At 37.6% G+C, this 12,038-nt stretch overlaps 2 protein-coding genes across 2 annotated transcripts; one reads left to right on the forward strand and one right to left on the reverse strand.

Annotated features, from left to right (window-relative positions):
• Positions 1-535: 535 nt before the first annotated feature.
• On the reverse strand, positions 536-7,719 carry LOC128017123 (negative elongation factor A). Its single transcript, XM_052602342.1, has 11 exons — positions 7,415-7,719; positions 5,819-5,990; positions 4,849-5,010; positions 4,607-4,696; positions 3,451-3,578; positions 3,180-3,249; positions 2,974-3,062; positions 2,771-2,882; positions 2,308-2,615; positions 1,420-1,519; positions 536-1,338 (listed from the first exon to the last, which is right to left on the reverse strand). Exons 1-11 carry the CDS (start codon positions 7,622-7,624, stop codon positions 1,154-1,156), a joined length of 1,626 nt encoding a protein of 541 aa, XP_052458302.1. The 5' UTR covers positions 7,625-7,719; the 3' UTR covers positions 536-1,153.
• Positions 7,720-9,032: 1,313 nt separating this feature from the next.
• Positions 9,033-11,303, forward strand: LOC128017124 (neuropeptide-like protein C4orf48 homolog). Its single transcript, XM_052602343.1, has 4 exons — positions 9,033-9,199; positions 9,451-9,607; positions 9,914-10,002; positions 10,421-11,303. The coding sequence occupies exons 2-4, from the start codon at positions 9,469-9,471 to the stop codon at positions 10,490-10,492; spliced, it is 300 nt and encodes a 99-aa protein (XP_052458303.1). The 5' UTR covers positions 9,033-9,199; positions 9,451-9,468; the 3' UTR covers positions 10,493-11,303.
• The last annotated feature ends 735 nt before the right edge of the window (positions 11,304-12,038 follow it).

Consider the following 12,038-nt stretch of genomic DNA (forward strand, 5'->3'; position numbering starts at 1 on the left):
CGCCCTAAATAAAATCTCAGGAACCTTTTTTTTTATTTTTTATATCAACTTCAAATTTGGAACATACCTTTAGATATAAGGCTTTCTTTTTATAGTAATTTTGGATTCAAAATTATTTTGAAAAATATAGATTTTATATAAAAGAAAATAAAAATGGTACAATGCATTTTCTTAACAGTAAATTTCAACTTCTTTAACTTTTTGATACTTTAATATTTTGAAATGATTACACTTCTGCAACAATCTACAGATTGTCTTCTGAAAAAAAATTGAATGAATTATAACAATTTATGTTTGAATAGTGCACATCTATATTCAAAAATGAGGGGAAATCTTAAACCTTAAAGGGTTAAATTAAACTTTAATTAAACTTCCGAACACTTGCATTGTACCACTTTTGCACAAAGATAAAATGTAAAAACAGCAACTAGCAACAACTAGTAGGTTATGAGAAAGGCAGTGATCCACTTGTGACTGTGGTTGTGAAACATAATATAATTTACACTCAGGCTTCAGCAAACGATTCATTCAAATCTGGACATGTTTTCATTTATTTCCTCCTTTTAAAAAAAAAAAACCTTCTTGAAAAGTACTAAACAGAAAATAACCTGTTTTACACTTTGTTTATTGTTTTTATCTTTTTTTTCCCAGTGTGAAAGCACATGGACAGACTTTGATTCATTCGTAGGACACTATAATAGTATGTTTGTACCCTTTTCTAAGATTTCTCTTAATAACGTGTCAATCAAAATTAGGTTAAGACACAAACCACCTTTCGCCTCATTTCCCAGACACTAAGAGATCTGAAACGGGCCTAAAAACGAGAGACGATACAAACATTAACAAAAAGATAAAGAAACAGCTGTCTTATAAGAGGTCCCTGTCTTTGGCAATGCAGGAACAGCGATAGGACACAAGGTCAGCCAAACAGGAAGTCCTTTTCAACTGTCTGAAACCAACATCCAGAAATTCACTAGCACATATTCCCAATACACCTCAGAATTTGGCCCATAAATATGTACATTCCAGCGCATGTACAATAAATTTTATCTTAAAGCACTCCTCGGGGGGCACTGAAAGGGGTGTGTGAATGTACACAAATGTAAACGCACTGAGCAAGTGTGTGTGTGTGTGTTTGTTAACCCAGTACTCCTCAGGAGACGTTGGTTATGGGTTTGTATTTCTTGAGGCGTGTCCATTGCCCAGTAGAGTAGTTCATCTCAAACACTGTGTCCACCAGCATGGTGGTGCTGCCGGTCCCGTCTGCTTTAGGCAATACTTCTGTGTGCTCGCTCAGTTTGATCTGAATGATGTCACCCTGCTCTGGACAAGGGTTTTCTTTGGGGAGGATGGGACAGACAAACATTTAGATAATAGAGGAGCAGTAAGATAAATAAAATCTGAACAAACCCAGAATACCTCGAGATCCTGCCATGAAGCCAAGGATGAGGGCTTTCTCGGGCCGTGTAACTTTGTTTGCAGTCTTGAACATTTCCTGCGCAGCATACATCTGTTCTCTCTGTGGGGAATCGAACATGCAAGATAAAAATAAAACTTTCCAAAATTAATAATTCAGCAAGGATGCATTAAAGCTGCAGTAGGTAACTTTTGTAAAAATATATTTTTTACATATTTGTTAAACCCGTCATTATGTCCTGACAGTAGAATATGAGACAGATAATCTGTGAAAAAATCAAGGTCCTCTGGCTCCTCCCAGTGGTCCTATTGTCATTTGCATATACATCGCTCCCAGTAAGAAACAACCAATCAGAGCTGCGGTCCGTAACTTTGTTTGTGTTCAAAATGTAGAAAAATGTATATAATAAGCGAGTACACCATGAATCCATTTTCCAAACCGTGTTTTTGGCTTGTCCTGAATCACTAGGGTACACCTATAATAAGTGTTTATATTCGGACTATTTTAGATTGCTTCGGGGGTACCGCGGCGGAGTAACCCAGTACCTTTGTGATTCTTCATAGACATAAACAGAGAGAAGTAGTTCCGGCTACAATGTTCTTCCGCAAGACGCAAGCAGTTCTGTTTATTAACCGCTAGAGCGTCAAAAGTTCCCTACTGCAACTTTAAAGTGATCACAAAGACATTTCTAATAGTATAAAATAATTATATTCTATTCTAGGGCAAAAAAAGAAAAGAAAAAGAAAGTGACCGCAGACCTTCTACAATTCTAGAATTTTCTCAGTTGAAACCTTTTTAAAAATGCCTCTTAAACAAATTTTCTAAATAAATTTTTTTTGTAAAATTTAAAGTAGATCATTATCATATCCATGAATCAGCGTGGTTTTTACCGTGAGCGACAGGTTCTTTTTCGGTTGGGTTTGTGGGGGTGCTGGCGTGGGAGCAGGCTGGGCTGCAGTTGTGGGCGGCTGTGTGGGCATGTCTGGCTGTGCTGCTGTGGCGGCGGGGGGCGGGGCATTGTTGGTGGGCGTGCTGGTTGGTGTGGTGGGTGATGTGGGGGCCGTGGGACTGGCAGTGCTGGCATTATACATGGGCGGCCGCTGTTTAAACTGGCCGGGTAACGAAGCAGACGCGGCAGGGGTAGACGACTCCTCTGACTGCCGGTTTGTAGCTTCACGTCCTGATCCACCTGCATTCCCTGAATAGTAAGGCAAAAAATTAGGGATGAGAAGGCTTTAAGCTCATACTTGGCTTCTTGTTAATGACGGACTATCCCTTGTGTCTACTTAATACATTTTCTACTCTAGCTAATTTATTTTCATGCATCGCATCCTGCATCTTTTAATGGCTCACCTGGCTGTGTCTCTGAGCTTGGAATATAAGACGAGGAAGGAACCATACTGGGGGTGGCTGGAAGGTAGCTGGTTGATGGCAGGGCACTCTCGTTGTTTAGAGCCCCGAGTTTCTGTTGAAAGGAGAGGAGAAACACATTTGAGTTTTGTTCTGACCCCCATTCAAAGCATCCATCAAATGGCTGATAAGATTTCCAAAACTACCTGTGTAGACACCAGGCCAGCTGCGTAGTCTGGTGTTGCGTTCTCCACCACTGCCTCTTCTTTGGCCGCCTTTTCTCCAGCTTCTGTGTCTGAACAAGACAAAAAAAAACATTTTAACTACAAATGTACAGCACAGAGGGACGTGGACTAGTCAGTCAGTTCAGAGGTGCTGGGTCCATGTCACTAAATAAACTTCTTGAACTTACCCAAAGTCTTTCTTCTCTTCTTAGCTTCTCGGCCAGCTCCTACCATATCCAACTCCGATATATCCAACAACTGCAAGAAAACACTCAATCACATAACCTGACAATATAAAGCACAGAAATGACATCCATACTAAGAATGTTAAATGATTCATAAATCCAGGTGTCGTCTGCAAAGAAAACCATTTACTCTTCAGCATAAAGTAAAGAGAAATGCCTATTGGATATACCCATGTCATCATGACTTCATAACTGGTCATTGCTGGACAGTTACCTTGACTCCCCTTTCCTTGCGCAGGGGTGTGCGGGCCGGGGCGATGGGGGTTCTGTTACTGGGAGGGCTGAACATGCTTGGGGTGGTAGGGCTGCGAAATGGTGCTTTGGGAATGCCCTTCAGAGGTGCTGAGAGAAGACAGACAATCATTATTATCAATCTTGTGTTGTTAAGAGAACATATGAGTATACACTGCCATTAAAAAGATTGGGTTCAGTAAGATTTTGTATTTTATGCTCTTATGCACTCCACAGTAATACAGTGAATTTTTATTACATCTTAAAATAGCTGTTAAAATCGATGTTTCCATTTTAATAAATTTTAAAATGTAATTTGTTACGGTGATGCAAAGATTCATATTTATAACCATTACTCAAGTCTTCAGTGTCACATGATCCTTCAGAAATCATTTTAATATGCTTAAGAAACATTTCTTCATATCATCAATGTTGAAAACAGTTGTTTGAGTGCTGCTTAATATTTTTGTGGAAACGGCGATAAATTTTTTTTTCAAGATTGTTTGATAAACAGATTTATTTATGACTTAACGCCATGTCAGCAGCAATGTCTATATTCATGGCACAAAAAAAACAGTCAATCCACTCAATATCCTTTCAATATAACGTTTACAATAATTCAACAATTTTGTCTTTAAGTCAACATACAAAAACTAACAATATAAACTCTTTGATGGATAGAAGTTCAATACAACAGGATTTATTTGAAATATTTTGTAACATTATAAATGTTACTGTTACGTTTGGTCATGTGTTCTTGGTGAATAAATGTTTTTGAATGTAAAAAACATTTTGAATTAAAAAATTTTTTTACAACTTTTGACCACACACTTTAGTGTAAGACACTTTTCCCTCATGTAAAAACATATTAATTTTAGCCAACTAGTTCCCAGGTATTTTAGTGGATGCATGAAGTCAGTTCTCCTAAAGTTCATCACTTCAACTATGGACACGACACGTTCCTCTAACATTCAACAAGGAAAAAGATATGGTCTTCACTTTTATCACTATATCTATTGTTGATTCATTTCAAACCTAGGACCTAAGGTTTGATGTCATTGTTAGCTAATACAATAACATTCATACATCTTTGCCATCCAAATAATTTTTGGGGCACCGTGTATAAATATAAATCTTACTTGTGGTGTCAATCTTCTTCACTAGACCTCTTCCTTTGGAGTGGAACGGCACTCCTGCAGTTTTCTTTAACTGCTGGGCAGTCTCTGTGGCTTTAAAACAAATATAATGAATAATACACCGTGACAATACACGTCACCACACAAACATTAGGGTAAACTCCTATTTTAAAATTATGTGAATGACTCCACACTGAGAAATGAAAACAGTTGCTCTGGCACAATGAATTCATAAACAAACGTACATTTCTGGAGCAGCTCAGCTCTAAGCGTAGCACTCTTGGGTTTCCTCTTGAGCTGGAAGTGCTTGATGGGGGGCGTGAGCGGCCCCACCAGCGTGGTCAAAGCACTCTTGTTCAGATACTGACACTCCAGAGGCAACATGGACGTCGCTTCACATTCATTTACTGAACAGAGGTGCAAACATCAACAGTAAGTCTCAGCAGATCATTCTTACCAAAGTGTATATGCACTTGCAAGCAACAGTTTAGAGAGAATACCCATAACAAGCTAAGCTAGCTATCGAAAGCCAACAAGAACCCAAAGAAAAAAACCCAGACAACCACAACAATTGAAGAAATGTCACTTGGTCATGATTATATTAATACAGAGTAACAATAATGGGCAATGATCGATCATGAAAACACTTATTTTAAGATATATATATATATATATATATAGAGAGAGAGAGAGAGAGAGAGAGAGAGAGAGAGAGAGAGAGAGAGAGAGAGAGAGAGAGAGAGAGAGAGAGAGAGAGAGAGAGAGAGAGAGAGATTAAATATGTGGAACCACATATATTATTTAAATATTGCAGTTTTAATATTGCTATTGGACAGCACTAGTTAATTAATTAAGTACATGGTGACTTTTAGTCCAGGGCAGAAATATAATGCTCAAAACTGTTAACTTAATTTTTAACATGACACACTGACCCAAAAAAGTCACGCAATGCACCCATCGATGTCTGTCTGACACACATATACAAAGAACAAAAATGAGCTGTCAAACTGACCCAAATGATCATCCCTAATATGTAGTCAAAATAGTCAAGAATGGAGAAATATCTGGACCTAGGCAACAATGAATCTTTTATGTGATTCTGTTTTTTGTTTTATGTGAAAAGAGTAGCAACCAGAAGACATTAATATTAAAGTGGAAATTATTTGCAACAGCCTTTGACCCTCTTCTAACACCACTATCAGATTTCAGATAGACCTTTCTCGCGCAGCTCTCCGAGTATGTCTTGTACATTAGGGTTCTGCTCCTCCAGGTCCAGGTTTAGTGAGCCGGTCTCTGGAAATGATTTCAGGATGTCGGCCACCATTAACACCCACGGCTCAGAGTCCACAGTGGCCAACTGAATGATCTCTGACAGAGCCTCCTTCATCTGCAATATCAGGGAACAACACACAGAGAGAGAATTTGACATTTATTTAACCTATTCAGTCTGTAAATGAAACTGCTACCACTGCACTGGAGTGTGCCTGATAATGGAAACAGATGATTCCACCATTGTTTACTTTATTGCTATTATATATTTTCTTCCTTCTTAGTGCCCTGAGGTAAAAATACTGAAAGAATCATGACAGGATTCCAGAGTGGTAGTGAACCAATGAAGTACAACAATGTACCACACTTAAAGGAAAGTTAGGAAACCTCATATTATATATATATATATATATATATATATAAACAAAACAATAAATCCAATACAATTTAGTAAGTTTTAGCAAGCAAATGTTTTTCCACAAGTTATATGGCTGTGAAAAAGAAGCTTGCCTTATCACTTTATCACTTATCACATTTGCCCATAAAATAATTAATTAGACTAATTACTTAAACTAAAAATTACTAAAAACAATATGACATCAGACAGTATTTTCAAATCTATCTTTACAAACACAGCATACATGATTTCCCACTTTTTGTATTTTGTCTAAGAAAAAATAATAAAAAAAGCTTTATACAGGCAATTCTTCCAAGTGTTTTTCCCACAACGTATATGAACGTGTTTTTGTGCAAGTAAAGATGGATTTGATTCCTCAGAAAGTGATCAAAACAAATAAATCAACATAATCATACGATTACATACTTATTTTACGGTATTTATTTAGTATGTTTATTTTGTATGACTTATTTATATTCAGATTTTGGACATCTAATTAGTTTGGTCATTGCTTAGCATCTATTTTAATACTACTTTAATGTTATGGCAATGTTGTAAATTGATTTTCTTGTCATTTCTTATAATTATTCGCCCATACTGTGTGCAAAACAATCATAATAGCCAATAAATCAATTCAAATTGTAAGAGAACATGGAGTAGAGAACTTTCTCACAGCAAAACCACAGTTTCCGCGAAAAAACGTAAATATTGTATATTTTTAATGGCAGTAGTAGTTAATACAGTTATCACAGTTTTACAGTACTTACAGCGACTGGACTAACTTTAGAAATTTTAGCGTAAACTATAGTCAACATTTTATAAGGAGGGCGTCCAAACATAGAAATAAACTCGGCAATAACACTCCGAAAGTTGACAGCATGTTTACATAAAGGAGGCTAGCAAGCTGAAGCCCAGAGTCTGAAGACAGACAGACAGACAAACAGCAGCCTGATCTGAGCTCTGCTGGAGACTGACATGATCCACACAGTAGCTGCAGACTCTCACGGTGGAAGCATGTTATTACACATGCGTGTCAGCAAAATATTACTACTAATAAACAACACGCCACCCCAATAACGCACGCCACGCTCGGAAGTCAAGACAGTTTGTGTGTACAGTAACAGGAGCGAGTCCTGCAGTCGCACCTCGTCCACGGTCCTGCGCGGGAGGTGCAGCATCCCCAGCAAGAGCTTCAGCTTCACCGGGGGCGACAGACTGGAGAAACACAGCCGTATGTTGTCGATGACCGACACGGTGAGCAGAGAAGCGATGCTCGAAGGTGTCCACAGCTCGTCTGTCGAGCCCAGTTTGTTGTGGAGCCACAGGCCGGTGTCGCTCTCCCTCATCGACGCCATCTTGGAAAAAGACGAAAAATGCGATCGGGCATTTTAACAGACTACCTAAGAAAACAGAGGCGCGCTAGGACCCGAGCGACCACAACCAGAGAGAGAAACTTTTAGAAAAAAGACTGTAAAACAACAACAACATTAAGTCCGCATGCTATCTGAGTTTCAAATAATGTGTGGAATAGTTTTGTTTTCTATTTATCTCCTTGTTTTTTTTAATGTATTTGGTTTTGGCGCTGTGTTAAGTTTGATAATGTATAAATACTTAGCTATTTATCCCTTTGCATGTGTTTTGTTTGCAACACGCTTTTGTTTACAGTCATTGATTAATAATAATACAAATATTATAGTGTCCGTCTGTATATATTATTCAATAAACAGCCAAGAAATAAATATAAAGAGGTATTGCACGTTGAACATCCATTTACAAATATTACTAAGTCTCAGTAGCAAATACACTTCGACTTTGTACAATCCTTTACAGCCACCTAGAGGACTAAACACCCCCTTTATTACATCCCTTTCCCTCGGATAGATAGAAACAGCACACCAACTATCAAAAATATTATTGAAACATCGAATAAAATGCGCTAAAAAGCTGCACAGTTCTCAAGTAGTAACACAAATCAAAACTTATATTATGACATTCAAAACGAGTACGGCTGGTGACCTGCGGCCATAGACATCATATAAGTAGACGGAGCAGGTTTGTGTGTGTGTGTGTGTGTGCGTGCCAAATAGTTTTGTCTCATCCTGTCATCTCACTCCCTTGCTCTCTCCCTCTTTGGTGGTTCTGCATCTTGCATGATTTTTTTTGAATAATTATAAGAGAGCAGTTGTTTTATAACCTCACAAGTGTGTGTGTACACATTGTCGGTGTCAGTGTCACCACTTTATATTTGTGTTGGTTCTGCATTTTGGATGATTTTATTTGACAAATGATAAGAGAACAGTTTTTTTAGTCTCAGAAATGTATTCCTCTATATACAGATATCATTCCAATTTTTTTCATACCATTTGGACAAAGAGAACATTTTTTTTTTAATTTGAGCAAAAGTCATTTTGGGTCAAAAAGACCTCGAAGACCATCTGAGGGTTAAGGTTGCTTTTTTCATATTTTCTCTGTTCTGTAAAGTATATTTGAGTACTGTGTAAAGCGCTATATTTATGTATTATTTTTATTATTATTATAAGGTGCTGAGAGCTGCAGAGAGGGTGATCCGCCAAGCTTCAGCAATACGAGCTCCTAAGGTGTCAACAGTCACACACATTGTGCGGGAGGAGATTGGGACAGAGGATGTTTTCCTTCCTGGGGAGCACATTGAGGAGACCCAGTTTGGCACTGACAACCATCATAAACAATAACAATCATAAGTCGTAGCGTTCGATGGGGCGTCTAGCTATATATGTCTATGCCTGCGGCAGCCAATCAGAGAGAAAAACGTAAACTATTCTACGGTGCACCGCGAAGGACAATAGACCTAAAAAACGCGATTGACGCTCCGCAACGAAACTGCGTCCTGAACAGAAGGAGGGCGGTGGTTTGACTAACGGTACAGTGTTTTTTCAGAGACTACACTACAGGTAATGCAAATGCTTTAATTAGCTTTAATAATACGCTGTACACGAGTGGTATGTGTGTTTTTTGGTGGCCATATTTGAAAATTAATATTTATTAGCTGTATAAAGACAAAGCTAAAAGAAAGCAAAATTATGCTCGACAGCCTCTTTTGTTGGTCTGTCTTTTATACGGTATCTCTCAATTGCTTATTTTTTGGGCAAAAAAGCGTGTGCTGAAGATTAAATATTACAGCATTTTGTCCATTCCCCCAAAGCTTTCTGTCTGTGTTGTGATGTCGGCGATGCAGCGGGACAGAATGAGGCCAAGCGGAGCTCTAGCCACGGCGACGCTGCTGCTGCTGATCCTGATCCAGATCCTCTGTTTCAAACCAGTTCATGCCGACGAATCAGGCACGGCCATTCCCGCTGAGAGTAAGACTCTGTGTGCTTTTATAAACATGTGGTCAACAAGCATGTAACATTGCATATGTCCTCACAACATGGTGTTTCCTGGGCACTTGCTCAGCCCCAGTGATGAGGGTCAAATGCAGATTTATTTTAGTATTATTCACATACTATTATAGTTTAGAGAAAGCGATAGCATATTCAGATTTTCGTCAAGTTTACATTTTCGTCAAATTTTTTGCCTTGTTTCAAATAACAAGAACGGTTAAAATATTAATTTTAACTAATGATAACACTGGTTGAACCTACTGGACATTTTTTTTTGTTTAATAGGCCGGCCATGTGTTGATTGTCATGCCTTCGAGTTCATGCAGAGAGCCTTGCAAGACCTGAAGAAAACAGCTTTCAACTTAGATTCACGGGTAAGATCATAAAACAGTACGGTTGAACAGTACATACAGTTGAGACATTAAGCCATTCAATGCAATCTTTTGCATGGCAGTCAGGCCAAGGACCCCTTGATGGACTAAGAACAATTTTGATGTGGGATTTACCCTCTTAACATTTTAGCTTTTACATTTCAATTTTATAACTAATTCATTTGAGAGCCAAAAATAATTTTCAGACTCCTTTAGTATTGCTATGGTCCGCCTATGGAATCACAAACACCTGAAGACCTTTGCTTTCATGTATATTCCTGTAAGTTTAGAAATTATGTATTCAAGCTGTTAAAAAGGTTCATGTCTAGTCGATCTGGTCAAATGAAGCATCTTTTAGATATTTTAGACACAGACACCTGAGGGCTTCAATTTTGCTGTGTTATATCTCATGTGTTTTCAGACGGAGAGTTTGGTGCTGAAGGCCGAGAGGAGGGCACTGTGTGACTGCATGCCTGCCAGCAGCCTGCGCTAAAAAAACAGCTGTAAACACTGCTCTATAGGATACTGCCTGCTCTCTCAGTCATACACACTCTTTTACTCTCTCTCAAACACGTTTCCTGTCACGTGTTACATGAGACGATTTATCTTTCATTGTAATATGTGAATAGAGCATCATAAATACACATTCCTGACTAAAGTCACAACACAACATAACATTCCACAGTTTTGTCAATTTTGAGAGGCACATATATATTAGGGTAGCAGCTAATGTACTTTACTTTTCATTAGTGTGTATGAAGACAATGGTACATGTTTCCTCTCCATGCACAATGCACTGCAAAATATACTGCAAACCTTAAACACATTATTTATCATAATTATTTGCACAGCACACTATGTTTTTTTCAGATGTTTAACTGCTTTTTATATTTGTGTTCTAGAAATGTATGATTAACAGTCACAATAGTCAAGCAAGATTTTAATTTAAATTTATTAAATATCAGAATTTAAATGTATACCTTCAGGCGTTGTCTTAGAGAGTTTGCTGTAAGATTATTAGATGATAGATATATGACTAGAAAAGAACCTGCATGTTAAGTGCTTGACTAGAATTTTATATGAGATTTCTGAAGGAAGAACAAGAAGGGATGGTTTCCCATAGAGATTACTTTGGTACTAAGATGTAAGTTCACAGCTATAACAATGTCTTTTTGTGTTTAGAGAACGTGCATTAAAAAATATGTGAGGTTGTATTTCATGTTATAAATGATTTATTTCATAGGTTTTACTAGACCCTTGTATTTTTATCTTAACCTCCATTAAAATGTGTAATTAACCAAAAATCTCTGAATATGTGATAACTTTCCAGATTAACAGAAATAAGCAGCTGCAGTAAGCTATTCTGAAGTGGTTTTATTTTTATTTTGTATCTGAATCCCCCTATACCAGCTGTTAAAAAACGTCAACATCCAGCTGTTTGCAGCTGTCTTGCCCCGCACGCGCTCTTGTCTGTGGCGCATGAAATGACCAGATGGTGGCGCAAGGATACAACGGTTCCCTACTACTGTCGCATCGATGCAGCACTCCCCGTCGGGGTGTGAAAAACAGCTCTGCAGAGCAAGCAACTTCAAGGAAAAAAAATACATACGTTAACAGTAAACACGAGAATTCAGAGAATGGCTCTGCCCCCGCAGTTATAGTTAAAAGTGCAGTGTAAAGTTGTCCAAACTATGGACAGTGGCGCTATATATATATATATATATATATATATATATATATATATATATATATGGCACACTCTTCATTTAAATTAGGGTAAAAGAAAGCTTTAAGTAAAAATGATTAAATTAACGGTTGAAGTGAAAAAAAAAAGTTGCTCTCCTACAAGAAAACAACAAGCAGAGCACGTTTAGTCACCTGCCATAAATCATTGTGTTGCAATCAAAGCGGAAAAAAAAAATATATATATATATATATATATATACACTTTTGGAAAGACAAATATTTATCATATTTGAATATTAAAAAAAAAAATAAGAAATTAACAATGATTTTGTGTTTTACTTAAATTTTAATGT

This window comes from Carassius gibelio, chromosome A7 (assembly GCF_023724105.1).
Source record: "Carassius gibelio isolate Cgi1373 ecotype wild population from Czech Republic chromosome A7, carGib1.2-hapl.c, whole genome shotgun sequence".
Lineage (NCBI taxonomy): Eukaryota > Metazoa > Chordata > Actinopteri > Cypriniformes > Cyprinidae > Carassius > Carassius gibelio.

What these genes read in the sequence shown, in the direction of transcription:
- LOC128017124 (XM_052602343.1), top strand. Translation starts at nt 9,469, where the DNA reads ATGTCGGCGATGCAGCGGGACAGAATGAGGCCAAGCGGAGCTCTAGCC. An exon ending in CACGGCCATTCCCGCTGAGA is followed by an intron (nt 9,608 to 9,913) that starts GTAAGACTCTGT and finishes TTTGTTTAATAG; the next exon opens with GCCGGCCATGTGTTGATTGT. An exon ending in CTTTCAACTTAGATTCACGG is followed by an intron (nt 10,003 to 10,420) that starts GTAAGATCATAA and finishes ATGTGTTTTCAG; the next exon opens with ACGGAGAGTTTGGTGCTGAA.
- LOC128017123 (XM_052602342.1), bottom strand. Translation starts at nt 7,624, where the DNA reads ATGGCGTCGATGAGGGAGAGCGACACCGGCCTGTGGCTCCACAACAAA. An exon ending in GAAGAGAAGAAAGACTTTGG is followed by an intron (nt 3,063 to 3,179) that starts GTAAGTTCAAGA and finishes TGTCTTGTTCAG; the next exon opens with ACACAGAAGCTGGAGAAAAG. An exon ending in AAGCTCAGAGACACAGCCAG is followed by an intron (nt 2,616 to 2,770) that starts GTGAGCCATTAA and finishes CTTACTATTCAG; the next exon opens with GGAATGCAGGTGGATCAGGA.